The sequence below is a fragment of the Protomyctophum parallelum genome (assembly GCF_964188405.1).
Source record: "Protomyctophum parallelum genome assembly, chromosome: 6".
Lineage (NCBI taxonomy): Eukaryota > Metazoa > Chordata > Actinopteri > Myctophiformes > Myctophidae > Protomyctophum > Protomyctophum parallelum.
Genome location: NC_139701.1, coordinates 9,487,413 through 9,515,058, shown reverse-complemented (window position 1 = coordinate 9,515,058; position 27,646 = coordinate 9,487,413). Strand labels below are relative to the sequence as shown.

The window sequence follows — 27,646 nt, the reverse complement described above, 5'->3', positions numbered from 1 at the left end:
AGTTGGTGAATTTATGGAGGGGGGTGTGACGGCCCTGCCCCCTCTGCCTCACTGTAAGCTAGAGGGAAGCCTCTGTGATGGCAGAGTGGAGCAGGCCGTCAGCCCAATTGTGCTCACCTGAGGTGGGTGTGGCTTAGGGGACTATATAGCGAGCTCTCCTGACTGCAGCTTACTCTTCTCTATGTCCTCCTGCCACCTGGCTCAAGGGCCTGACCGCCCTTTGGTTATGTTTTGCACCAGTTAATACAACACGCACACACCACTCTCCACACATCCATACACTGCACACATTGTTGATAACTGATATCCTCACATCCCACACTTGGCACTATAGCACCGTAATTATAATTGAGGTACCATCAAGGAGAACACACAACTTACATTCAATGTATACCACAGTGACATGTAATGGAAAAACCCACAGCCGTGTGTCACAATACATTTGTGAGGAGACAGCCTAGATATACTCAATGAAGTCTCCACCCCTAACCCATTCATGGGAACGTCTTAAGGCAATAAGCATTTACAACAGGTCCTCAGAGCTATTAATAAGAGGAAGAAAACACAGGTCTAAGGCAATAAGGATTTACAACAGATAAGAGAGCACAGTAAGCCACAGCTGTGTTTTCCAAACCACAGCTGTGGTTTACCAACTGCCCTAAGGTCGCCTTGAGGTGTTTCTTAAATGTTTAACACCCCAAATTCCTTGACAGCGTTCCACATTTTTGTGGCATAGGAGCGAAATTAAGTCCCTTATTTATTTTATTCATTTTGAAATGAAAAAATATTTAAAAACAAAATGTATAGGAAACCAAAAATATATATAGTGATATTCATTTATTTACTCGTGACCCATACAAAATTAATACTGGTCAGTGACCCACAAATGGGTACCGACCCAGGGTTTGGCAACCAGTGGTCTACTTTACGAAACCAGCCTCCAAAGTAACTGCCGTCATGTTCACGACGCAGACACACAAACTCGCTCTGGTTAAAAAATTAATCACACACAGACCTCTCTGAACTTTGCCTGTTCCCATGCAGGGTGATCCATCATGCACACCAAGTGTGTGTGTGTTTAACCCAGTAAAGGACACACCGGGACTTCATTATGCCACTGTGTGGGTCCCAACATGCTCGCCTCTCTCTCTCCGTCTTCTCCACGGTCCTGATATGTTGAACCAGGGAGGACATTGGATGTGCAGCGGAGCTTCAAATTGGCTCCCTCGTCTCATGTCGACAGCCATGGGTTTTTGTGGTAATAGACATGCAAATAACATGGGGGGGGGGGGGGGGGGGGGGGGGGGGGGGGGGTGTGTGTGTGTGTGTGTGTGTGTGTGTGTGTGTGTGTGTGTGTGTGTGTGTGTGTGTGTGTGTGTGTGTGTGTGTGTGTGTGTGTGTGTGTGTGTGTGTGTGTGTGTGTGTGTGTGTGTGTGTGTGTGTGTGTGTGTGTGTGCGTGCGTGCGTGCGTGCGTGCGCGTGCTCATATTTCCAATGCAGGACAGCATTTTGGCACACAGTCAATAACATTATGGAAATGTACAGGAAACTATTTTGGTCTATCTGTTTGACTTGGATAACAAGGTACAGTAGTCCTATGAGCCAGTTAGCAAGATGACACTATAACAGAATGAGGTGTTTGTATTGTCACAGACAGACAGACAGACAGGGGGGAAGAAAAATATATTAGTATTATTATTAGTATTCTGTAAGGTGTTGCAGTGCAGATGCTTCTGGTCGTTGATGTAGTGTTTTGAGTGGATTAGAGATGTGATGTTGTAAGTGTATCGTTGTGTGTTGACATGTACTGTTTTGTCTATGTATTGTATTCATTGTGTTGTGTTGTGCCCGAGGACCCCCTCAAAAACTAGATGAGGCATCTCAAGGGGCTTTCCTTTAAATACAATTTCAATATATAGATAGTGTACAGAATGAGGTGTTTGTATTGTCACAGACAGGGAGGGAGGGAGGGGGGGAGGGAGGGGGGAAGACACGGATAGTGTACAGAATGAGAGAGAGCTGCAGAGAGCAAACATTTAATTAAAGACTCTGTGAGTTATCTGCTCGTATCAAGTTCTCGAGTTAATTTCACCTTTTACACCTTTTCTTCTTTGCTCTGTTATCTCAAATATTTAACTGCTTATCAACGTCATATTATTCAGTTATATTTTCTTTCTTCTTCTTCTTTTTTGCTTTTTATATAATTGGTGTTCCACCAATCTTTAAATATTGTCACATTAGCATTAGATAACGAACTCTGTGGCTCAGTTGTCGAGGTGTAGACATTCTTCATGGGAATAAACCAACTTTGTCCCTGTTGATTCCAAATTTAACTGACTTAAAAATCGAGAGGCAGCTTATAAGTGGAGCATGTTTGCTTAATTGCGTTGGCATAATTATGGCCGTTCTCCAGACAGTTGCTCCCCCAACAACAGAAGGTTCTCCGTGTGCCATTTCGAGGTGCATGTGTGCAAGAATAGAGTCCGGGGGGAAATTTGAACATCTGTGTCTAGCTGCCTCGGTATGCCCAGGAGGACACTGAGAATAGATGGTTTGCCTATAGGAATCTGCTTCAGCCAGTGGAATATTAACGTGAAAGAATATATATATACGTTATACAGTATGGTTAACATGGCAAAAAACGTACAATACAGTAGTACACCCCATGTTTATTTATCTGACCTTGCACCGGAAAGGTGTAACCGTGCCATGTGCATCTGTGTTGTCCTTCATGGACGAATACTTTATTTATTTTTATTACAAAATGGTCCCCTCCTGTAACACTCTATTAGGGGTGCTGAGACCCAGCAGGTCTCTATTTGGAGCAGTGCTGTTTCCGACGTGTTTGTGTGTGTGCGTGCGTGCGTGCGCGCGCGTGTGTTTCTTTTGGGACGACCAAGGACAAAAGAATGCTCCACATAAAACGGCTGATGAAAATCGCAGTCGAAAATCGAGCCAACTTATATACATTGAAAATGTATTATTTTCATATTGATGGCTATATATATTTTGAAAATGTATACACTGTGATTGTAACAATACACAAAAAGTGTTGTACCATGCCTTTATTTTCTTCTTTATAATTATTTGATCGGGCCAAGACATTGTGTTTATTGTCATGATTTGTAACAACTCAAGTTGGCTTTGTCCGCGGCGTGAACGTCTTTAAATAAATACTTTTTGAAAAGCCTATGGGGAAAATGAATGGGGAATTATTTCCTGGGTTCTGCAAGGGGGCGGGACCGCTACCAGGGCCCAGGAAATGATTAAGTCCTTTTAAGCCTCGAACAAAGCCAACTCTTGTCGTGACAAATCATAACAACAAACACACACACACACACACACACACACACACACACACACACACACACACACACACACATCCGCAATACTCTTGCATTGTTATCGTCTGAGTGCAGCGGTGGCCTTTCTCTTTGTGTTTCTCTGTTTGAGGTCGGCTCCCTCTATCCCTGTCTGTCTCTTTTCTCTCTCTCTCTTGTTCTCTCTCTTTTCCACATACAAGCAGCTTTGGAAGCATTGCCCTGAGATGCAGTGGTGAAAAAGTATACTGTTAAAAAAAGTACTATTACGTGCTATATATATTATATTATATATATATATTAAGTGCTGTTAAAGGTATCAATACTGCAATGTATGTTACAAGTAAAGGTCCAGTAATCAAATTGCACTTAAAATGTATAAGTAATACGTATCATTATTGTATGAAATGTATTAAAATCAAGCTCACAATGTGTCACATTGCGACGCATTGTGAGCTTGTAGGTCGGCTTTTTTCAAATGGCCTAAATGTATACACAGAGTTGAATCTATAAAGTAACTATAGTAGAAATAATATAGTGAAATAATTAGTTAAAAGTACAATATTTGCCTCTGATATGTAGTGCAGTAGATGTAAAAGTACCTCAAAATTGTACTTAAGTACAGTACTTGAGTAAAAGTAGTTACGTTACACCACTGCTAGTACATGTCTTCCCGCTCTACACAACTGTAGTGGGTCAAACCCTCAGAAGTGTGCCCTGAATATGAGTCAGTGAGCCAACCCTGCCAGACTGACTCTGTAGCCACTTTTCCACTGTAAGGGGTTATAGCCCCAATCCATAATAGTTGGATAATGGCACTCTCTGTTGAAACACTGTCGCCACACTGCGACCTGTGGGTTATAGTTTTGATTCAGTGAGCAATACACTTTTTCTCTCCCTCTCTCATCCTTGGACTGCAGCCTTTAAGCCTTTTTTTCCCCCTTCTTGTTTCCTTTTGTAATATGTTTTATTCGTATGTGGGATACCTTGAAAGACCTGCATTTTGAGTTAACTGACTGATGGACAGTGAATTGTAAAAGAAAACGCATTTAATTTATATCTATTAGTAAAGTCCAATAAACCAAGTAATTGTTATTCCCTAGACTGAGCAATTACATTATTTTTGCTGAAGGAAACTTGATACATTTAAAACGTGACTTGACTTTATATTGGAATAAAAAAACAACAACACATTGTTCTGAAAAACACTCACATGGTATATTTTAGGCCTCAGTCACAATATTGAGATGGCTGTCTTGTCCGTGTCTTGTCTGTGTTTAATGGCCGCCCCTTCCAATGGAAGTCACATGGTTTCACCAAACATTTTTATTTAATGGCTGTGTTGTGCCCCACTCCCCCCCATCAAACAGAAATGTTTGGTTAAACCATGTGACTTCCATTGGAAATGAATTGGGGCGGCCATTAAACATGGACAAGACATAAGACAGCCGTCTCAATATTGTGACTGAGGCCTAAGAAAGAGTGAGAGAGATAAAAGGTGTCTATGGGTGTGTTGTCCCAGTGAATGGGGTTCTCTTGTATTGCGACATTGATGTATACTGTACTGTAGCATATTATCGTCTCATTGAGCTATATTCACAGGCCACCATTTAACTCTTATGTAACACTGTAGACTTGTGTGGCCAATAGTACTGTAAGTAATGTTTACACTGAGTTATTGTGCGTTAATTCAGACCAACCTGGACCCATAAGACTACATACACAAACGGATGTCTTGGTGGCTGTCGGTAGTCTAAAGGTTAAATATATGTGTATGCGTACACTACACATCATTTCACTTTGTGCATGTTGTCTTGTAAATTGCATATGGCTAATTATATCACCACTTGACTCTACTCGCAGATTGTGATTGCCCGAGTAGGTAGCATAAGTGTGACTGAACCATAGAGGCTCTATGGGTGTGCACAAGAGCTGTTTCATGGAATACAAAACAACTCGCCCTTTACCAACTCGCCCCGGGCGTACAGCCGGCGAAACAGCCTGGTATTCCTAAAGTAATCTTAAGTAAATTATGCTTAAACGGTTAAACCTAAGCTTATTCCTAACCTTAACCTCAGTAAAACTATGCCTGAACCTAACCCTATTCCTAAACTTAACCCCAGTAAAACTATGCATAACCCTAAACTTATTTCTAACCTTATTCTCAGTAAAACAAAATATAGAATACAAGAAGAACCGCCGCACCGAGCTGTCGGCGTAAAAAAGCTGGGGCAAGATGGAATTGGGGCGACCGTACCTGTTGCCGTGTCATGTATTGAGCAGGTCGATAAATGGATGGGTGAATTAGGAATGGATGTATGATCTTTCTGTACAATAAGCAAACATGAATCAATACAGTATATTGCCATACACAGATAACTGATAAACGCAAGATGCATGAATACATTATCAATCCACTAAAAGGATATGAAAAGGACACTTTCGAGCCTTCATCAAAAACAAATTAGCAGAATCAAACTGCATCTCTCCAGCCACTCTCTCACAGTGTTCACATTCAAGCCTGGTGTCATATTTCCAAGACTTCAGGAACACTCACTTCGTAGATTTGAGTTGACAATCTAATGAAACACAGCAACACGCTGTGTGAAATATACAGTTCTACTTGGTGTCGCTGTCTCCACTCTTAAGATGCTCCCTGAATTAGGCTCTGCAAGCAGCATGCCATGTCGATAAATCAGGGGATATACAGTGCAGAAACATCCCAATGGGTACAAGAGCGGGCCCAAAGAAAGACATTGATGCATGTCATTTAATTCAGTTTAACTTTAGAGCCACGTAAGAGATGGAATTTCAGTCTTAAAGGTATATTCAGTGATTTCACTCAAAAAACCTTAGGTTTCTTTTTGGCTGTGGGACGCAGCCTTTCGTCCAATCAGGATAGAGAGTCAAAAACAAAACCTAAGGTTTTTTGACAACCCAGGGGACAGGGAGGAACTCCTTATATGGCCAGCACACTCTATAGTAGGGAGGATTATCACAACAAAACAAAAAAATAAGTGATATTTGAATTAAGTGAAATCACTGAATATACCTTTAACTCCATAACTACAGTAGCATTGGAGAAAAGCAGCGAGCAAGTGTTTAAATAGTTGTTATGAGAATGGGCTGTGATGTAGAAAAGCCCCATTAGAAACACTTCAGTCAGCAGATTGACAGCTTGCAACAGCTGGGACACATGAATCTGTTCTGTTACACTCCGTCAGTTCTTATTGATTCTGAATGATGGAGCACAGTTTGAAAATATTAATGCAAATAATTTCACGCACTTCTTCACACAGTTAAACTTGTGATGTGACAATAAGATGATTGTGATTCTGATCAATTGGGGGGAAAGTGCGTGCACGTGTGTGCCTGTGTCCGCCTGCAATATGGATATAAGGTACAGTATATATTATGTGGCTTGAAGTGTACTGTACAGTACTAGGCATCCGATAATGTCACACTGGACTCATGATATGTCAGCCTTTCTCGTTACCACCACACCCATCTGGACGTCGCTGCCACTAAACCCATTAAGTCTTCTAAATGACAAGTGAAAGATATTTTCACAATTGGAAAGCAAACTAGCATTATAGAAGTATAACTAGCACATAAAACATAATAGGTAACAAGAAGTGATGATAATCTCTCTCTCGTTCTCTCTCTCTCATCTCTAAAATACTTTATATGAACAGCGCATATGCTTTATAATGTCACATACAATTTCCCTCCTAACTCTTATAAAGATGTATTATTTAATGGATACATTGATGAAAATGAAACATGTTATTCAGGGAATATTATCAGAATAATAATAATAATATGAAAGTTGGAGTACCATCAACAATCAGTGGCAAAATGTTCTAAATTTCATCATGCTTTAAGTAGCATGTGACATGTCAAACTAGGGGGTTTTCATGATTCTGAATCCATTCCAAGCATTAGTTTTGCACGAAAAAGTGCAAAACGAATGCTTTGCGAACAGACAAAAAAAATGATTAGTGCTACAGCTTCGGATGTAATGTGTCATAGTGTTATGAGTTATCATTCCATTTTATTTCAAATGTATTTTGAGTATATCTCCCGCTAGCTGTTAGCATAAACCCCAGTCCCCAGTGCCAGCATACGTGTTCAGTTGTTGTTTGCTTTAAAAGACGCCCCCCCCCCCCCACACACACACACACACACACACACACACACTTGCCACACACACTCTAGTATCATTGGAACACGCACACACTCTTTACCTTTCATCAGAAGCTTTTACATGGCGGCAGCGTCGCAGAAAATCCACCAAGGACAGTGATTCTAGAGTCGGACTTATGGAGGTTTGAAAATCCTCCCTTCCACTGGTTTGCACCGTGAATATATTTGCAATCCCATAGCTGGAACAATGGGGCGTTGCTATAGGAACCGGACCAATGTTAAAATCTTCCATAGGCATCAACCATTTTATAGACGGAGTATACGTTGGGGTACGTATATATATACGGACCTGGAATAGGACGCCACCTAGCGTCGAAGTATGTATAACTATGTTAATTTAACTTAGAGATCGTTACCGCTCTAGAAGCTTCTTCTCAGGTCAGGTGAAAACATCATTATCCAAAGACATAAAAGTACTGAAGCTTGGAGGAAATGCACTAGCCTGAAACCAAAATGTCATCCACTTACATTAAAGGTATATTCAGTGATTTCACTTAATTCAAATATCACTTATTTTTTTGTTTTGTTGTGATAATCCTCCCTACTATAGAGTGTGCTGGCCATATAAGGAGTTCCTCCCTGTCCCCAGTTAACCCCTGGGGGTCAAAAAACCTTAGGTTTCGTTTTTGACTCTCTATCCTGATTGGACGAAAGGCTGGGTCCCACAGCCAAAAACGAAACCTAAGGTTTTTTGAGTGAAATCACTGAATATACCTTTAACAGATTTTATGATAATAACTTGTTCGGTAATTTGTTTTGCTGACCTCAGGCAACACATTGCAAATAGGAAAGCAATTCACAATTGCTCCCTATGCATTTTCAGAAAGTGAAAAGTGAAGTGAAGCTCACAGACAAAAACAGCTGTGCAGATCTTTTTATTTGCTGTTATCTCTCTCTCCTGGGGGAAGGCTGCATAATTACACTTAAGCAACAACATGTGGACACTTGGAGCTACATACAGTACCTGTCTCCCATGTGACCAAATGTCACAATATAACAACTCCCCACCACCACAGTGTCCATAGGGGTTCAACTCCAGCGCGGTGCATCCGGCGTTGATGAGTATCTATACCAACACAATTGGCCCATGTCTGGGGGAGGGAATCCGGGCGGAGGGGGTGATATTTGTCACTGCACGCACAAACTCCTACACCTGTCAGCGGGGAGTAGGGTTGCCTGAATCTGAAGGTATGGATGGCATGATATCAGCATGATCAATATAAATTGTATTAAACAATATTCCATGTCTGCCCCGGGGGAAGTCTTGAATTGAGTCATTTACACTGTGTAGTCTGTTCGATCAGCTGGCAATACATTGATATTTCTACAGAAATCTCTTAGAGCGCACTGCTGGCTCCCATAACTAAAGGCAAAGCGACGCAAGCCAGCCTAACTTTATAGCATTTTTTTCAGCCTTTACATTTAAGATACTTCTTGTGAACGTTGCCAGGACTGTGTTTGTATAAAAAGAAAAGAAAGGAAGAACAAGAAAATAAATATGAATACCACTAACCAAATACTAAGCACAGATTTGTAATAACCAAAATACTGGGTCAGAGCACCTTTGGCACGTGGACTTTGGCAAAGACCTTGCATAGTCATAATCCATTTTAAATACCAGAGTGTAAAAGGTCGAAAAACCCATCAATGATTATGAGATAAGTGCTCAGTTTAAATGTTCAGTATCAACAGTTACTGTGTTAGACAGGATTACATAGTGAGTAGGCCTGCTCAGTATCAGAAGTTATACGTCTCTCCTACTGTATTGCAGAGGGTTTATTGATGTGACAGATCACATCAATTCTGGCAGTGTCCATTATAACCAATCCCTGGTGATATACCGTGTATTTAATTGCGTCTCCAGACAACAGGAACTTTAGGATATTCAGCCAGATTTCTGTTTAGCGATATTAGTTTTCTCTGATGAGACAAGGGCCCTTCCCTCCCACCAAAAACAGATGCCTAAGGCAGGTGGTTGCTTCCAAACGATTTATACTGATAAAAGTATCCAACTTCTCCAACATGTTATAATGTTCTGGCTGCTCTGGTGCAACCGTGCATCTTTCACTAATTTACTCACTATTGACTCGTAACTAACTATCCTTGCTTTCACTCGTGACATCACACCTCCATATATAGTCACGCCTCATGACATCATGCTTCCATATATGTGCACGCCTCGTGACATCATGTGACATTATGGAGACCCTTAGATCTCCACATAATGGTTGGCAGTCCAACCACTGTGGTTTCCGTGACACGACTCAGACTTGCAAATGAACCAAGTTGGTACAAAACATGGATCTCCATATGTGGAGCTGACTATCATCACCTGGATCTCCATATATGAAGATCACGACACTGACCTCATCAAACCCTGGATAGCCATACATATGGTTTGACATACTAGATATGCATATATGGAGCCGGCCAGCAACTCTACATCTGACCTCACTGACACCAGATTCATAGTTTAACTCCTGCTCCTCAACTGTGCCGTATTAAGAAGCTCTGTTGTTTCAGCGCAACCTCGCCCTAAAGGGCGTGGTCGCTTCTCGCCCTCAGGGCGTCGTACTGGTTAAGGTTTTTTTCCTCATTTGATGTCTTGTAGTGTTGTGTCTTGTATTTGACAAACAAATCTAAATAAAGTATGTAAAAAAATGATCATCTGAGGGAAGGATTTGTGATGCAGCTTTGTGTCATACCACAGCGAGTGACTTGCACTGTAAAATCTCTCTCTCTCTCTCTCTCTCTCTCTCTCTCTCTCTCTCTCTCTCTCTCTCTCTCCAGTGACTGTAAGAGCACCAGGCGTGCCATGCTTGTCATTAAGCTGTCATTAAAGTTCCATCATCATTAGAGTAGCATTAGTTATTCCCTCGGTCTGCTACTTCAGCGACATAGGAAAATCAAAACACAATCAAGGTCAATTAAAACAACAATGTTTTTTGCCACCACTCACTGGGGAGCAGCAGCTGGCATCTTACACACTGTAAATTATTTATATTAAAAGGATTAAAATGTATCGTCTCTTTTTGAGACAGAGCGATAATAAAGATAAAAACTGAAACGACCACACTAATAATACTCGCACAAGTACAAGGTATTGCATAACTGACATACCTACTGTCTGTGTCTCTACAGTAAACCGTACAGTGTGTGTGTGTGTGTGTGTGTGTGTGTGTGTGTGTGTGTGTGTGTGTGTGTGTGTGTGTGTGTGTGTGTGTGTGTGTGTGTTTGTAGCACGATATGTGATGATTTGATTTGCTGGTGTATGGTTGGTGATGTATGATGATAAGAGCGCCCCTCATTTTACACAAGTGTGATTTCCCACCCAATTTTAGAAAATGAACACTCCCCAGATGCATTGGTCACCGGCATCATTAATTTAGGAAATGTGTGTAATGTGTATTTTACATTTCCTTTAAATTTGCAATAGCTTCTTTGAAATAAACCATTCCCTCTGCAAATTAAGTCATCTTCAAGTCTTTTGAGTACTTAATTTATATAACCAGATGGCTATGATGTGTCATTTTCTCAGAGGGACATTAAAGATACTGGTACATTTTTACTACTACAGTTCCTGAAGATCCCAGTGATCGAAACGTTGAATTAATAAACCAGTGGCGCTGCGGACTCTATTACAGTAAAACATGTATATTTATATTGTGTTGACTATCGGCCTAGGCATGCGTGTATGTATTCTCTAGTACATCTCTTGGGCAGTCCATTTCTGTTCTCTCCCTGAATGTCTATCTCTTCCCCTTCGCCTCTTTATTTTTATGTATTTACATGTTTATTTGACAGGGACAGTACAAACTTAAAACTATGTTTTAAGTTATAGACACATCCGTTGCATTGTATAAACTGGGTTTATTAATAGCCGAGGCTAATTTTCGACCCCAGTCCCTGGTTTTACTTAAGTATTTCCATTTTTTCAATAATACTTTATACTTCTACTCAAATCTTGTACTCCGTATGCTACTGCACTACAATTATTTGACAACTTTAGCTATTTCGTTTATTTGCAGAGTTAGATTATTATTACAAAACATACATCAACATTTGAATACAGGGGTTTTACTTGTAACAGAGTATTGTATTTTATTGTTTTTACTTTTACTTTAAACTACTTCTTCCAGCTCAAGTACCGGTAGGTTTTCCACCAGTGCGTGCTTAGCTAAGTGGCTAGCACTGCAGTGTCACACATTCAGGGAGATGAGAGAGAGTGCAGACTCCCGCTGTGCTTATTAACTGTAATGCAGTCCGGTCCCCTGCTTTGATCACTGTGGGAGACGCTACGTGTCATTCTGACCATCTTGCACTCTGTGGCTCTCTCACTGTCTGTTAAAAACAGGTTTGTTTTTTCTCTTAAGATTTCTCTCTTTCTGTCCGTGTACACATCCATTTCACACACCAAAACATGTACAGTAGATCGAGAGAGCAGTATTTTACAGCAATGTCTCGACGGTCTTATGGCAGTATCCGTTGTTGCCTATATTTATATTCTATACCCGATATAGCGGTTTGCAGCATGGCACTATGGTATATGGTATTGTATAGAGCAGTGAAGTGCAGGACAATACTGTACAATCACACTAGAGCACAGCTGGCCTTTTTGCACTTTTCACAATATGTCCATTTGAAGAGATACATTCATGGGATGAGGAAGGCGTGAGTGAACCTGCCTGGATTCTAGATGCTGGTGGTGGTGAAGACAGATGGACAGGCAGATCGATGACAAAACGTCCTTCTTGCTGACAGTAGAGTCCTTTGACATGGTGGGATTGGTGGGAATGGGGTTGTTGCAGGTGGGTTGCAAAACACTCAGACTGAAAGAGGAGAATGACAGGTTCAGAGCCATCTAATAGAAGAGTTACGATATTGAGGGGGCAGAAACCGAGCGCTCGAGCGCTGTTCATACAGCCCTGAACTGAGACAAGCTGGAGTCGGAAATACTTTGTTTTCAACGAGGGCGGCGCAAAGTAAGAGTCAATCGTTTGGATGGTTCTCGAGATACGCAACGTTGAGGTCAGATGTAGAGTTTCTGGCCGGCTGTGTATGGTCGTTATCTACAGTCTGCTGTTGGATGGTCCAGTGAGACAGGCATCCATATAGACTATGTCCTTAGGTATCTAGTGTTTAGTAATGGAAAGGTTTCTAGTGTTTGGTAATGGAAAGGCTGATTTACAGGCTGTTGAAACTGCCTGTGTATTGATCTGCCTAGCTCTCACTTTCCTGAACACAGAGCAGTGCGGGAGGAGGGGATAGTGGGGAAGGAAGGAGGAGAGTATAGTCTCACGAAGCCAGACAACTATTCCACAATCTCTGGATGCTATATAGGAAACACCTCCCAAAATCCTTGCAAGGAGGCTGACATTTACGTTCACAATAATATATTTCCATTTCTGCAAGCTATATGCTTAGATGTTTTTCGATATATATTAGGATACATTTGCGTGACTGTAAAGACTAAACGAAAGTGGGCAGGAGGCTTCACTTCCGCTTCATCGCTTGCTCATGATCAGAGCTTCCGTTCTCCAGACTGTAATGACGGAAGCATTTGAAAATTGCGAGAGGCAACAGTCTAAAGGAGAGTGGGAGGAAAAGGGGGAAGCAGAAGTGTGAGGCTGAGGAGAGATGATGTGGGGATGCCAGGAAGGACCGAGAGATGGAGTGAGCTAGATGCTGGCGGAACGGCTGTGAGAGAGCTGGAATGAGTGACAGAGAGTGAGGCTGCTATTTAAAAATGTATTTTCTTCTTCTTTATATATAGAAAAAAAGGCAAAGAAGTTTAGGGATAAGGGGTAAGGCACTGACGGAAATAGGGCAATTGATGTAAACCCATGAAACCAAATTGTAATTTTCTTTTTATTGGCATACAATGAGTGACTGCATGAAGTGAAATGTATGCATGTAAATGGAAAAGATGCTCAACGTGAACAAGCTCTTGGTACAAATGGTGAAATAATTCACATAATGGGACAATTGCATCATAAAAAGAATCTCCCATAGTGGTTCAATTATAACTGAAGCACAGTTTACGGTATATAATTCAACCCTAAATGATCATCGTAATTACCCATGGAAACCTGCTCAAACAACTCTGCTGACCCGTCACCTGTGCAGTGTCAGTCAACAAGCTGCATGCCTGAAGAAGGCCGGAAGGCGGAAACGTTGTATGACTCTTAATTAAATAAACTTCTTGAACCAGCAAGTGGCGGTGTGCGGGTCTCTCCTCCTTCTCCATGAGTCAACAAGCTGCAAAATCAACTGAGGAATCCAGCGCAGCGATAGTTCATGGAGCAACAGTGACTGTAGTTGGAGAAAACTTGTGAAATGTGTGGCAAATCTGCAAAAAAAAAAACTTACCACTAGCTTTCTTCACAAATGTGTTCATAAAGGTGTAAACTATAACATATACATTTGTTCCAACCCAACTCCCTTGGGAAACTTTGTGACAGCTGCTGAAAGTTGGGGTACCATTAACAACCAATATAAGGCAAAATTCCCAAAATTTCATTATGCTTTAAGTAGCATGTGACGTGTCAAACTAGAGGGGTTTCATGATGCTGAGTCCATTCCAAGCATTAGTTTTGCACGAAAACACTCCTTCCTTGGGCTAAATTCGGCCATAGCCACATGTGCTGACCTCATCACATTTGTGATGACGGCTATGTCCATTTGTAGGTGTGTTTTTTGTGCAAAACTATGCACTATGCTTGCAATGGATTCAGAGTCATGAAACCCCCCTAGTTTGACACGTCACATGCTACTTAAAGTATAATGAAATTTGAAATGGTTTGCCTTATATTGGTTGTTATATGGTACGCCAACTTTTAGCAGCTGTCACAAAGTTCCCCAGGGGAGTTGGTTTGGAACAAATTCATATGTTATAGTTTACACTTTTATGAGCACATTTGTGAAGAAAGCTATAGTGGTACGCATTTGTTTTTGCAGATTTGCCACACATTTAGCAAATTTCCCTTATTACTGCTTAAATGGACTGCCTGGGTACTGTGGGCATCATGTGAGTTGGCTTGAAGAAAATGAGAAGCAGACAGACTGATTAGTGGGAGTATATATGAATTAACTATTAGCGAATAAATGGGGGGGGGTTGGGAGGGGTCCGGGGAGAGATAATTAGAAGTAGCCTCCTGACTTCAGTTGCTCCATGAACTATCGCTGCGCTGCTGGATTCCTCTGTTGATTTTACAGCTTGTTGACTTGACACGGCACGGGTCAGCAGAGTGTTTGAGCAGGTTGCCATGGATAATTATACGATGATCAAACTGTGCTTCAGTTATAATTGAACCACTATGGGAGATTCTTTATTATGATGCAATTGTCCCATGTGTGAATTATAAATAAGAGCTTGTTCACGTTGAGCATCTTTCTTTCCCTGGAGCTGCCGAGGAGCATGGCAAGTCAATGTATTAGCCACAGTTTACATGCAGACATTTCACTTCATGGAGTCACTTATTATGTGCCAGTAAAAAATAAAAATTACAATTTGGTTTCATGGGTTTACATACATTAATTGCCCTATTTTTTAGGCAGTGCCTTGCCCCTTATCCCTAAACTTCCTTGCCTTTTTTACTATTTAGATTTTTTTTTTTAATAGTTAAAATAGCCGATCTACAAGCTCACAACTTGTCTGTGTACATCGGAACGTGTATTCAGCACAGATGAGGATCTTTACAAACTTAAGCTTCTTTTCCACTTGGTCTGTTCTCCCCCTTGTTACATGATGTTACCTGATGACCCCTCTCGTCCAGAGCCATCTTTTCTCCCATCTTCTCTTCTCCCGTGTCTCCTGTCTCCGATCAGGTCATGGGTTATTAATCTTCTTCAGAAGGTGAGAGGCTCTGTTGACACTCTGCTACACCAAGCAGAGCGAGGTATCGACTGGAAGGAGTCGTTCAAAGAAATGACGAGATTTTTCAAGGGTTGCTGCGCTTGTCCTCGGCGCTCAGGGCAGCGTATGGATTATACGCACACAAAGTTGAGAAAAAGTAACACAAAGTATGGATCAAAGAGAGGGGAACAAAAATCCTGGAGGGATTTGGAATAGATACAATGAACCCCACTGTTTGGGGGACTCAGAAAATACTTCTTAAAGTCCATCTAATGAAAAGAGAAATGTACGTCACAATGTTGGAGACTTTTTAAATGTCTGTTCATTTTCATGTCAACATAAACTTGATTCAGCAATGTCTTCCTTTCCTTTCCTTTCCTTTTCTCCCCCCCCCCCCCCCCACACACTTTGTGGCCTGCCGTGACCTCCAGGATGGGCAATGCTACTTGTCATGCCCAGAATGATTGCTGAGGACGGGGTAAATTAAATCAGCACAGTCATCTTCACAGAAATATATATCACTGCTAGAACAATCTAAGATTTATAATGCAAATAGGAGCATAAAGCAGACTCCTGCAAGGGCAGACAATGCATTGCCGGTCTGATTTTGACTAACGGTTGTACTGGTGGAGATAATCAAATATTATGTCTTGAGAATCAATGGTTTGTAGATCAATTTAAACATGTCTGAGGGATCCTTAAACTCGCTACAAGTCCATAATCACAACTGTCTGGGACGAAGCAAATTGGAACAAATTGCCCTCTACCTCTGTCTGGAAGATGAATCTGAAACGGCTCCTGTAGATCTCCGATGCTGTTCACGTCTCTGTGTCCAATAAGGAAAGTTACTCTATATGTCTCAACTGAGCCATTTATCAATGCTTCCCACCAGATTGGATGCAGGTGCGTGCGTGTGTGTTTGTGTGTGGCTGTGTGCATGTGCGCGTGCGTGCACACAGCCCACACATGTGTGACATTGTGACTGTGTGCACATGTGGGAGTCTATGACTGTTCTATATAAGGCAGTGCCAGTGAATGCTGGACACTGAAGCCAACCCTGCAGAAGTCTCTAGAAGGAATGCTGCCAGCCGCAAACTAGTGCTGTGGGAACCAACACACGGGCCCCACCAAGAGCTGCCAGCCGCAAACTCGTGCTGTGGGAACCAACACACGGGCCCCGGTCACGAGGACATCCCACATTAACATATGTGGATATACTCAAGAACGACGCAGGAGTGCAACAACGAGCTGGCCGGATGTACTGTACAGTATGTAACCGGTATGAACTGGAAGCGACGATGGAGGGCTCGTCTGAGGATGACCTAAACTGTAATGTAATTTGTATTTAACTCTGATAGTGGACATCCATCCATCCATCTTCAACCGCTTATCCGTAGTCGGGTCGCAGGGGCAACAGCTCCACCAGAGTGCTCCCTCTCCAGAGCAACATTAGTGACTTCCTCCTGGGGGATTCCGAGACGTTCCAAAGCCAGTGAGTCGATGTGTTTCCTCCAACTGCGCCTTGGTCTGCCCCGGGGTCTCCTCCCAGAGATGCCAGCCACCCGTCAAAGAAAACTCATTTCGGCCGCTTGTATTCGCAATCTTATTCTTTCAGTCATGACCCACACTTCATGACCCTTCATGACACTTCATGATAGTGGACATATGAAACCAAATGGACCCATACATGTTTTACTGTGTACAGTACACTATGTACATGTGTGCATGGCTATTGAACGCATTCATGTGTTCAATTTGGTTTTGTGTTTACATACAGATACAGATACAGTAGGTGTGTAGTGTAGTCAAGGCCTGAATTTCTGTACATAATTGTCAACAGAGCTACTAGGATAAATACTGTGCCCTTTTAAACTAACCATTGCCTGGCTCTTCAAAAATGGGATATTAACAGAAAAACACCTATAGTCCTACAAAATTATTGAAAGTATCAGAATAAAACCCATATCCAGAAAGCTTACTGACAGGTTTATTGTGACACCAGGGGCCAGATTAGAGAGTGTTTTCAGCTTAATACATTTTCAACAAAAATGCACAGCGTTTGTGGGCTTTCTTGGGGGACCACACATGCACACTCGTTTTATTTTTATTGTATTTCCCCCTTGAATTAATTAATTGTGGACTTTAACCCATTCTGACCGGGCACCCATTTTGGTGTCAGCATCATGTTATGCTTTAGCTATTTAAAAATAGCAGATCTACAAGCTCATATCGCGCCACCGAGTGGCGCGATACGAGCTTGTAGGTCTGCTATTTTTGAAAGAATCGAAGAACGACTGACATTTCTACAATCTGATCTCAGGTCAGAATGGGTTAATCAGACCAGTGTGTGTCCAGTGGAAACCTCGTATGAATCTGATCTCAGCTCAGAATGGGTTAAGTGCAGTACACAATGCTTCTTCTGAAACCTCACGTCTTCCCTGCTCATTGTGTCTTCACTATACAGTCTGTGTTGAACCGTTTCCATGTTTGGTGTTTGGTACACACAAGCGTGTTTTGTTCCACACGGCGACTGAGACGGAAACCACATTATTATCATATTTAATGATCTCTATCTCATATTGTAATGCTCAGAAATGTAATTTGTGACAATTATCAGCCCACCCTCTGTGTGTGTGTGTGTGTGTGTGTGTGTGTGTGTGTGTGTGTGTGTGTGTGTGTGTGTGTGTGTGTGTGTGTGTGTGTGTGTGTGTGTGTGTGTGTGTGTGTGTGTGTGCGCGCGCGCCAGCGTGAATATGCATCCGTTTGCATGGCCACTTGGGTTATACTATCACATGCATGCATGCATAACTGGGTCTGTGTGCACACAGTATGCACATGCGTGTTTGTATACGTGCACCTGTGCACAAATGAAATGCATCCCCGTGTGCCTGCGTGTAGATGTGGGTCCACATGCAGGTGCAGGATGGAGTTCATATTGTTACATATAACTCATGTGCCGGTGAGATTAGCACTGACTCAGACCATCTATGCTAGCCCATTAATACCTGGAACGCATCTGTGTCACCTTAAACCATTATTGTATGCTTTAGCTATTGAAATATAGCAGATCTACGGCTCGTTGAAAAATCGTGAAAACGTGTGCACGTCTTGCTTCTGGCGTGTCCCTTGAACAACATATTTTCAGATGTGGGTCGGCGGCCAATTACCTATAATCTTCGGGGTCCTTGACATGAAATGGTTTGAGAACCACTGACATTATTCAGAAAACTGTCAGGACTTCGAAGACATTTCGTAGACTCTGGTCTCGGGTCTTTAATGGGCTATGGGGTATTCAGGTCCTTCTCTCATTACTCTCACTAATAATTATCTCCCGTTTGAATAAAACAGAGGAGGATTTAGTCTGGGAACCTAATCAAGAGAGCGCGTAGAGAAAAGGAGGACAGATCCAACCTCAGCACCACCTCAGTCACTGCTGGAGGCCTGAGTGAGTGATGATGAGTGTTGGACGGCTTTTACATTTTTGTCAGTGTTAAACCCCTTATCCATAAACATATTTGCCTCTTTTCTTTTTTACTATTTTGAAAAAACATATTAAAATTGTTCAACTCTAGCCGTACATCGACACGTTGTGAGCTTGTAGATCGGCTATTTGAACTATTCAAAAATGTTTTTTCAAAATAGTAAAAAAAAGTCAAAGAAGTTTAGTGATAAGGTGTTTAAGGATTGAGGGTGTGGCCGAGGAGGTCATGAAGTGGCAGAGGTGGAGAAATGACTCCGGAAATGGGTTATAGTTCGAATTGTGTGCAGCCATTTCCACGATCCTATACCGTACTGTACGCGTCCTGTGGCTTTGTGTGAAAACCAACTCTGCTGTTTGTATTCAGTATTGGCAGGCAAGCTAGACCGCGAAGAGGAGCGGTGAATTGACAGAGAGGGGAAATGTGAGACATAGGCGGCGGGTGGGTTTTACCTTTGGGTAGGCTATAGAATTGCGTTGGGGGGGGGGGGCTCGTTGCGGACTTATTTATTTCCCAGATGGTCTAAAAATGAGTTATTTACAATGCATACAATGAATTAGCCTATACACAGACAACGGCTATCATTAAATGTTACAAAGTAATGCCATGTTATATAATTGCCATGTTATATCATTTTATTATAATGCAATATTAGAAATTAATTTATATAGAAAATAAAACCAACAACATCAAAATCAAAAGGGAAGAGGACATTTATTTGATTGAAAACTTTATTTCAGACACAATGGGTCCAAATACAAACAAAACAACAGGGAAAAACATGACAGTAAATATAAAACAACAACACAGAGATGTGTTATTTATCATGCTATTTTCACTCCAGGCAGTCCTTGTCAATTAAAAACATATAAACATTGCCTCCAGTGTTTCCAGAAACATGAGGAGAAGACTGTGTCACTCTGGGTGATCCCTGTTAAGGCCATAATTAATACATTCTTTGATTCCCTCAATCTACACATGAATCTAAACATGAAATTCCTCAGTACAGCATGAAAGGTGGGTACATTACTGGTCACAAACATTTCACTTGCACTGGTCCATCTTGGGAGTCTCAGGAATATTCGAAAAGCATCATTATATGCCACCTGAAGTTTTTTCATTTTTGCTTTGCTGTATCGGCACCACAAGTGAGCTGTATAAAGTGGAGTGCAATAGGTTTTAAAAAGTGCTATTTTGACATTGTCTGTACACATATGAAACTTTGTGCCAGCATGTTGGCTTGACCATAAAGTTTACAGCACTGGCGCTGCACATCATCATCATCACATAGATCTTCTCTGATTATGTGCCCCAAGTATTTAAACTTTGTTACCACCTCTAAGACTTCACCTGCCAGATAGAAGGAGGGAAAGGTGAGCTTTTGGTCTCTCTTTGATCTACTGATCATAACAACACTCTTTTTAGAGTTGAACTTAATATCATACAAAAAGCCATATTTTGAACAGACCCTAAGTAGCTGCTGTAAGCCAGCACTGTAGGGTGAGAGTACAACCAAATCGTCTGCATAAATCATGTGATTAATAAGGTGATCCCCCACCATGCAGCCAGTTTTACACTATTTTAACTGTTTTGATAAGTCATCCAAATACAAATTAAATAATATTGGCGATAAAATTCCCCCCTGGCGCACGCCATTGGACACTAGGAAGGGTGTGGATATACTAGTTCCCCACCTAGCCTGCATGGTTTGGTGTGAGTACCAAAACTGCAGGATCCTTATCAGATATAAGGGGACACCTCGCTCTTATAGCTATAGAAAAAGTTTACCATGATGGATACGGTCAAAGGCCTGCGACGCATCCAGGAAACACATAAATACTGTACTGTTGCATCTACTATACTGACTTACAATTTCCTTAAGTGCATAGATACATTATTAAGACCAACCATATGAATTATGTGGCAAAACCAAAATATGTGCATGTCATTTTGTCAATTTAATTTGCAAAGCAGGTGGCTCGCGTCGCGCCGTTCTCTACGTCTGTCTCTCTCTTTTCCCTCGCCTTTGGCCTGTGTTGCTGTAATGGGGGGGGGGGGGGGGGGACAGTGACGGTGTGGAATTAATTTCCAATACCAGCTTCTGTCTGTCGATCTCCCTATTCATTTGAATTGGGCTTCTTTTTATTTTTTTTGCACTGCAAAGTCTGCAAACAGTGCTGCTGTCCATGGTCCTAATTTATTACACACACAACAACAACACACCCCTATACTCCTATAGGCTACAGTGAGCCCCACTCATTTAATATACATTTATATAGTGCAAATTAAGTGTTAAAATTAATGATATTTAACCTACCTTAATGCAGCAATATGCAACGTTTTGTCTTGGCGTCATAGGCATCAATAATCTCTTCTGCTTTCAGCTCGGCTGTGAGGTCACTTTCAATGTGAAGCAGACTGAGATTAGACAGTCTGCCCTGGAGCATTGTCGTCCTAAGCCAGTTCTTGATGCGCCTCATAGCAGAAAAAGACCGCTCACATGTTGCTGTGCCGACTGGCAATGACAGAGCCAAACGAAAAAGTTTCTCGTAATTAGGGTAATGTCCAGACACAAGTTCCCTTCTGATGTCTTCAATGGATCCGTTTTGTGTTTGTGTTGACACCATTGTCATTTCAGTCAGTGCGAGTTTGGGGTTGATGTTGAGTAACTTTTCATACTGGCTGATCAGGCTCTCTGCGCCTTTGTAGTCACATTTTACCACAGCATCAACATTTTTAGAAATGGCCAATGACTGTGTGGAAAATCTTTCTCTGCACTCGCCCAGAAGTGTGTCCAAAACAGGATAGAACAGCCGACTGGCCCAATTCTCTTTCATGGTGATTTGGGTGGTTGCTGCTGTGGTGCTTTCCATTTGGTACTCTCTCTGGCCAAGAGTGCTCGTGACAACCATACAGTCAAGGGCAGCTGGCTGTCTAACAGGGCGCTTGCGTGCACTTCTCCTCTGATCCTCCTCGTCGGTGTCCTCGCTCTCAGCCTCCATAGAAACGCCAACTGACTCGCCGAATGTTTTAATTTCGCTCCAGATGTCATCCCACTTTTCACTGTTGGTCCTCATGTTTTCAAAGGTTTTCATCATAGTTCCCAGGGTACCTGCAGCCATAGCCAATGTTGTGTCTTTCTTTTGAAGTGCAATGTGTGCGACATGGACTGTGCTGAGCAAATGATAAAAAAGAATCGGACTGACGCAAAACTCTGCGCTTTTCACAGTATGCAGCAGACCAGATGCTTCTGTAAACCTACGATAAGGAGGCACGGATAGTTCAGACAAAGTGGATGTCAGGGCTGTGATGGCATCTTTTACAGCTGACACGTTGCTCCATCTGCAAGCCCATCGCGTGTCGCTCAGTGCTGTAAGATCCGCGGTGACGCCAAGCTCTTTCTGAGCCTGCTTGTACCTGTGGTGTGTGCCTGGCTGTGCAAAGAAGGTGTACAGACTTTCAAGGGTGCCGAAAAATCCCATTGCTGTGCGATTGACTTTACAGGCATCAACCAAAACCAGGTTTAATTTGTGGGCCATGCAGTGTATGTAGATAGCAGACGGGTGATCCTCGCGCAGTTTCTTCTGAACACCATTAACATGACCAGACATCACTGCTGCCCCGTCATAACACTGTGCGACAATGGGTAAACTGTACAGCCCGCAATCCTCCAGAAAGTGCTTAACATGACCATAAATTGCATTTGCGTCTTGCGCTTCAGAACAATCCACAAATCCGAGGAACCGCTCTTTAATTTCCAGCCCCTCTGACGCGTATCTCACGCACACTGTCATTTGCTCCTGTTTATAGGAACGAGCTTCATCCACGAGAATGGTGTAAAATCCATTTTCCTCAACACTGCGAATGATTTTGCTTTTGACAGTTTTAGCTGCGATTTCCGTGATCTCATTTTGAGCATCATGGCTGGTGAGGTTGAATGAGCTATTCAGCCGAGCGCAAAACGCATCGTCACGTGTTGAATACCATTTGGCAAGCTCTAAAAAGTTCCCACGATTTACTGAACCTTGTGTCTCATCATGCCCTCGAAGAGCAAGCCCTTGTTTGCCAAGATATATCAACATTTCAACAACTGTGCTGGCATATTCCCTGTTGCACTTAACAGTTTCCCTGTGCGAGTTGCTTAACTGTGCAGCAACAGAACCCGTGACTTTGGATTTTAAATATGATTGCCATTGATCCATACAGTGCCGGTGTGAAACACATTCAGTGTGTTTCTGTAACTTGAACGAAATGTTTTTCCAATCACACACACCAGTGCTTACAAAAGCAGTATGTGACTGGTGGACTGGAAATGTCGGCACGGGAAACAAAACACAGCATCTGCATTTGTGCAGTATTCTAAAAAGCTGTACCTTTTAAAATAGTCTGCAGAAAATGAACGTCTCTGTTTCCCGAACAATGATTTTGGGTATTCAGGCAGGACTGGCTGAGATGGGCCACTGTCTTTGTCTCCCAATACCAAGGCAGTGCCTTCCCCGCCTCCCCGCTCATTGCTTCTCACATGCGGGCGCCTTGGACAGGTAGACGGCCCTGCCACTGGCTCTGCTGACTCACCCTCCCTACTGCCGTCTCCACTGGCGCTGACTATGGTGTTATTATGCCCAGCCGGGCTTGCTGTTGCTGCAGCAGCTGCATTGCTGACTGCCTCTCCAGGATTCTTTACTTTTCTTGAAAAAAAGGACCGTATATCCATATTTTATCTAGATTTTTGCGTGTTTTGAAATTATGAATGAACGTACGATGTCTACAACTGTCTGATATTTCCTGCTTCCGTTTTCAAAAACAGCGCGCTGTCAAGCGGATGTTAACAGACGTCCCAAGTAGCCAATCACACACTGAAGCATGACGCTTTGCGCCCAGATCAGAATGTGATTGGCCACTTGGGATCATGGGATGTGTGTTTTTTGTTTTGTTTTGTTTTAGCCTACGCATAGTTAAATCTGAGTCACCTCGGCTCGCGCTTAGCGTCCCTGATCGTCAGGGACAACAGGCAGCTGTAATATAATGTTGCACGCTGATTGCGCATATAATTATATAGATTTTGAAAAATACCCAGCATAATATTTGGGAAGGCTAAGCCTTCCCTAGCCTTATGCACCCGCCGCCTATGTGTGAGAGTGGGAGGGTGGTGATGGAGAAGTATAGCCTGTAAGAGAAAGAAAGCAACGCTATACATACAGAACAGGAAGGCAGAGGAAAGATGCTGATAGATGAAAAAATGCACGCACGCACGCCACTTTGAACATCTTGTTCTGGATGAAGGGGCATACATATCTCTTGGTACAGCTGCTAACAATGTGTAGATTGTGGTGCACACAGGTGGAACGTATCCTGTTGTTTATATGGCAATTACTGAGAGATGTAATCAACAAATTCAACTGCAAACTAAACAAACTACTTAATGCCTATATACCATTGGCCAACCTAACCCCGCCAGGGTAGTAGACACAGGGAGGATGGCCAGTATCTGTCAGTTTATAGTAACCATTCAGACCAAAGAGATACCAGGAGAGGAAACACATGCTTATGGCAGCCACGCGAGATGACGCTGCATTTATATTTATACCCAGAACTTACTTGATCTGTTCTTAACCAGTCAATAGCAGAGGATTCAGCATTAACTTCGTTAACTAGTAAATAACAGAGGATTCAATATTCATTGGCTTACATGTTATGGCCCACGGCGAGTTTGAAAACAGGCCAAACTTTAACTAAAAAATTTAAACAAACTAAACAAGAAATAGTTTACAGCAAGGGTTCTCAAACTTTTTTAGCCCAGATACCCCTTTGAGGTGAGACTTGTTTTCTTCCCAATACCCCCTAAAAAAAAAAGCATACTTACAACCTTTATATTTAGTCATTTAGTACATTCTGAATTGCCTAGAGAATTTTGCGGTCACAGTATACCTGTGTTTATGATGTTATGTTATCCATCTGTAGCACCCAACTGCATTGATTGTTCTTCATTTTGTTGCCACTGGGTTCCCACATTGATGTAATCATAACATAAGTTCGAACATAGACATTGCCAGATGTGCCACTGTGTTTTCTTACAGGTTTTTTGTTTGTATGTTTTTTTTTTACTTGAACAAAACATGGCATTCATCCCCGATGCAATTGTCAGAGGTCACTATCCAGATCTTTACTACTTTATTTTTCCTAGATGAGGCTCTCCTGGCCAGTTCAATGATTTGAATGAGTCATTATTTAATATATAACCAAGTGTCATTATTATTTGTGATTGATTGATTGGTTGATATAATACTTTATTAACAATTTGGAAAAAGTGTGTTTAACTGTCTTGTTGCAGGTGAGATATCATAAAGTTGAAGTAGCATATATAACCAAGGGATATTTTGGTGGTGGAAAAGTTGGCCGTTTGTCTCCACAATGTTTGTTTTGGTCTGGTGATGTCCTGCTTAGCGGTTTAGCCTATCAGCTGAGCTTAGAAGCTTAGCTCAGCAGCTAAAGCTAACATGGTGACTACAGAGGCCCCCCACGCAGCTGCTACTGTGTGACTATGGTGTGATGTTATTGATGGAATAATTCCAAGCCACATAGTATATAGCTATTTTGGCAGCAGAACTATTTGGTGTCATTGGTGTATTTGGTGTACAGCAGTATGTCTGCGATGTTAAGTTACAGTATTTTGTCCGTCAATGAGGCCTCCAATACATCCTGTATTGATAATGATGCAGGCTGGACAACACCGCATATCTTAATTGCATTGCTTATGCCCTGATGAAGACCGTATAGGTCGAAACATGTCGGTTTAATAAAGCTTTCCTCCTTTTTAACTATTAGCTGTGCCCGGATCTCCGCTTTGTTCTATAGAGGTGTTATCCTGATTGATCCCAGGGGCACCTTTTTACAGTTTCTTATATTTTGTATACCTGCACACCTCCTGAGCACCTGGTTGCTTCCTTGCCTCTGCATTGCTTATGTGTTTAACTGTCTTGTTGCAGTTCCATGATGTCCAGTAAAACACTCAAATCAATCCACATTGATATGGACTCATTCCTTCATTGATTGAAGTGTGTAACATTAAAAAAGGATTTTGGCAAGCTTGTCTATATACTGTAGGTCCTGGTTGCAAATTGCAACCATTGTAGCTGACAGAGCATTTTAATAGTAATTTCTATTTACAGTAGTAGGCTACAGGATATACCTCGGAGCAACATCATTTCTTATACCAGGGATGTGCATCAGTGTCTCCTCGATATGTATTTCCATATTCAATTTATTCTTTAGTTAAAATTGTACAGTCGATGGGACAGATTTTTCGCTTGAAGTCAAATAGAATTAATGATCGTACAGTTGACTGAACACGTCAGCGAGTCACTGCAGCATTGTGGTTCCCAGCTGTCCACACCCTGCACTTCTAAAGGCACACGGCATGGTTTGGGGTTTGGGCGGGTGTTTCTTGACGTGTCACACTGTGCGTTCTTCTGGGAGCTTCAAACACCACTGAACAATTACCAATCTAATTTAAATTAATAGTGGGGGGTGGGACAGTCCGCCCTATAGATATAGTATAACTCTATGGGTCAAACCCAACGAATACTACCTCCCCCTGGTCAGCTGAGGCGCCTGATGTAGGGGAAAGACGAGGTTGGAATGACGTGTTCCTTCCATGTGCTGCTACGTCCGGGAACCCCCAGTAGGACGTAGCACGAGCAAGAGCTCAGTTTGGGGCTCTCTCCAGGCTGGCAGAGGCAGAATAGTGCCCAGGATTACAGCTTTAGGCGATTGGCACCAGGTGAAAAATGCGTTGGATAAAAAACAAACATTGAGCTATAATATAAGAATGGCCAAACCACACCACATTAACCTATTAATATGGTCGGGACTAATACTATTGCAATACATCTCTCTCTCTCTCTCTCTCTCTCTCTCTCTCTCTCTCATTGCAGTTGGTACTTCCAGAGAAGATGGTGCTATTCTGACATCCATGTTAGTCCAGCCCATCTCTGCCTTCCTGGCCCAGCGGTTACTGTCGTCTCCATCTACAGGCCAGGCGGAGGCCTGTACTCCACTGGCTATGCCTCCTAACACAGGTATATACGTCAATACACATTGTTGTCAATACACATCCTTCATTTTGAAGCTCCATATCTTGAATCCTGCATTAGTTCTGCATACTGTAATGTGTAGAATTAGTCTCACCCTTACTGCTGTTGCTGCCATGACACTAGAATGTCCCCCAGTGGGATGACAATCTTATCTTAACCAACGCCTTATCTAACGCCCCTATTGCGGGGTGAACATCTTGGCAAGAATAGCTGATCTGCAAACCTCACAACATGTCGCGCTGCGGTGCAATGTGAGCTTGTAGATCAGTATATAGAAACATGTGGGACACCGGTTAGTCTCGCGTGGCCAGACAACTATTCCACAATCTCCGAATGCTATATAGAGTCTGGAAATACAAGGCCTAATCTGCTTGTCATTTCCGTTCACAAAAATGTTAGCTTATTTCTGTATAGACAAAACAGAAGTGGGGAGGAGGCCCCATACTTAATAAATAATAATAATAGTTTATATAGCACTTTTCTGAATACCCAAATCGCTTTACATAAGAACACTAGGAACAGACTTTATTAGGGAAAAAAACAAAGCAAAACATAGCAGAAACAACAGTACAAGGTTAAAAAGATAAAAAGATAAACGAGGGAAGGGGGGGGAATTAAAAAACTTCAGTGCACAATAATGCAAGGAATAAATGCATTCGCCATGTATCCGAAGGAAGTCTGATCCAATCATTT

General features: G+C 42.1%; 1 protein-coding gene across 1 annotated transcript in view; it reads left to right on the top strand.

Annotated features, from left to right (window-relative positions):
- naaladl2 (N-acetylated alpha-linked acidic dipeptidase like 2) overlaps positions 1–27,646 on the top strand; it is a 402,484-nt gene that overhangs the window by 232,960 nt on the left and 141,878 nt on the right. The window contains exon 9 of the mRNA XM_083768092.1: positions 26,795–26,938. Coding sequence (XP_083624218.1) covers positions 26,795–26,938 — 144 coding nt within the window. The remainder of the gene's footprint in view (positions 1–26,794; positions 26,939–27,646) is intronic.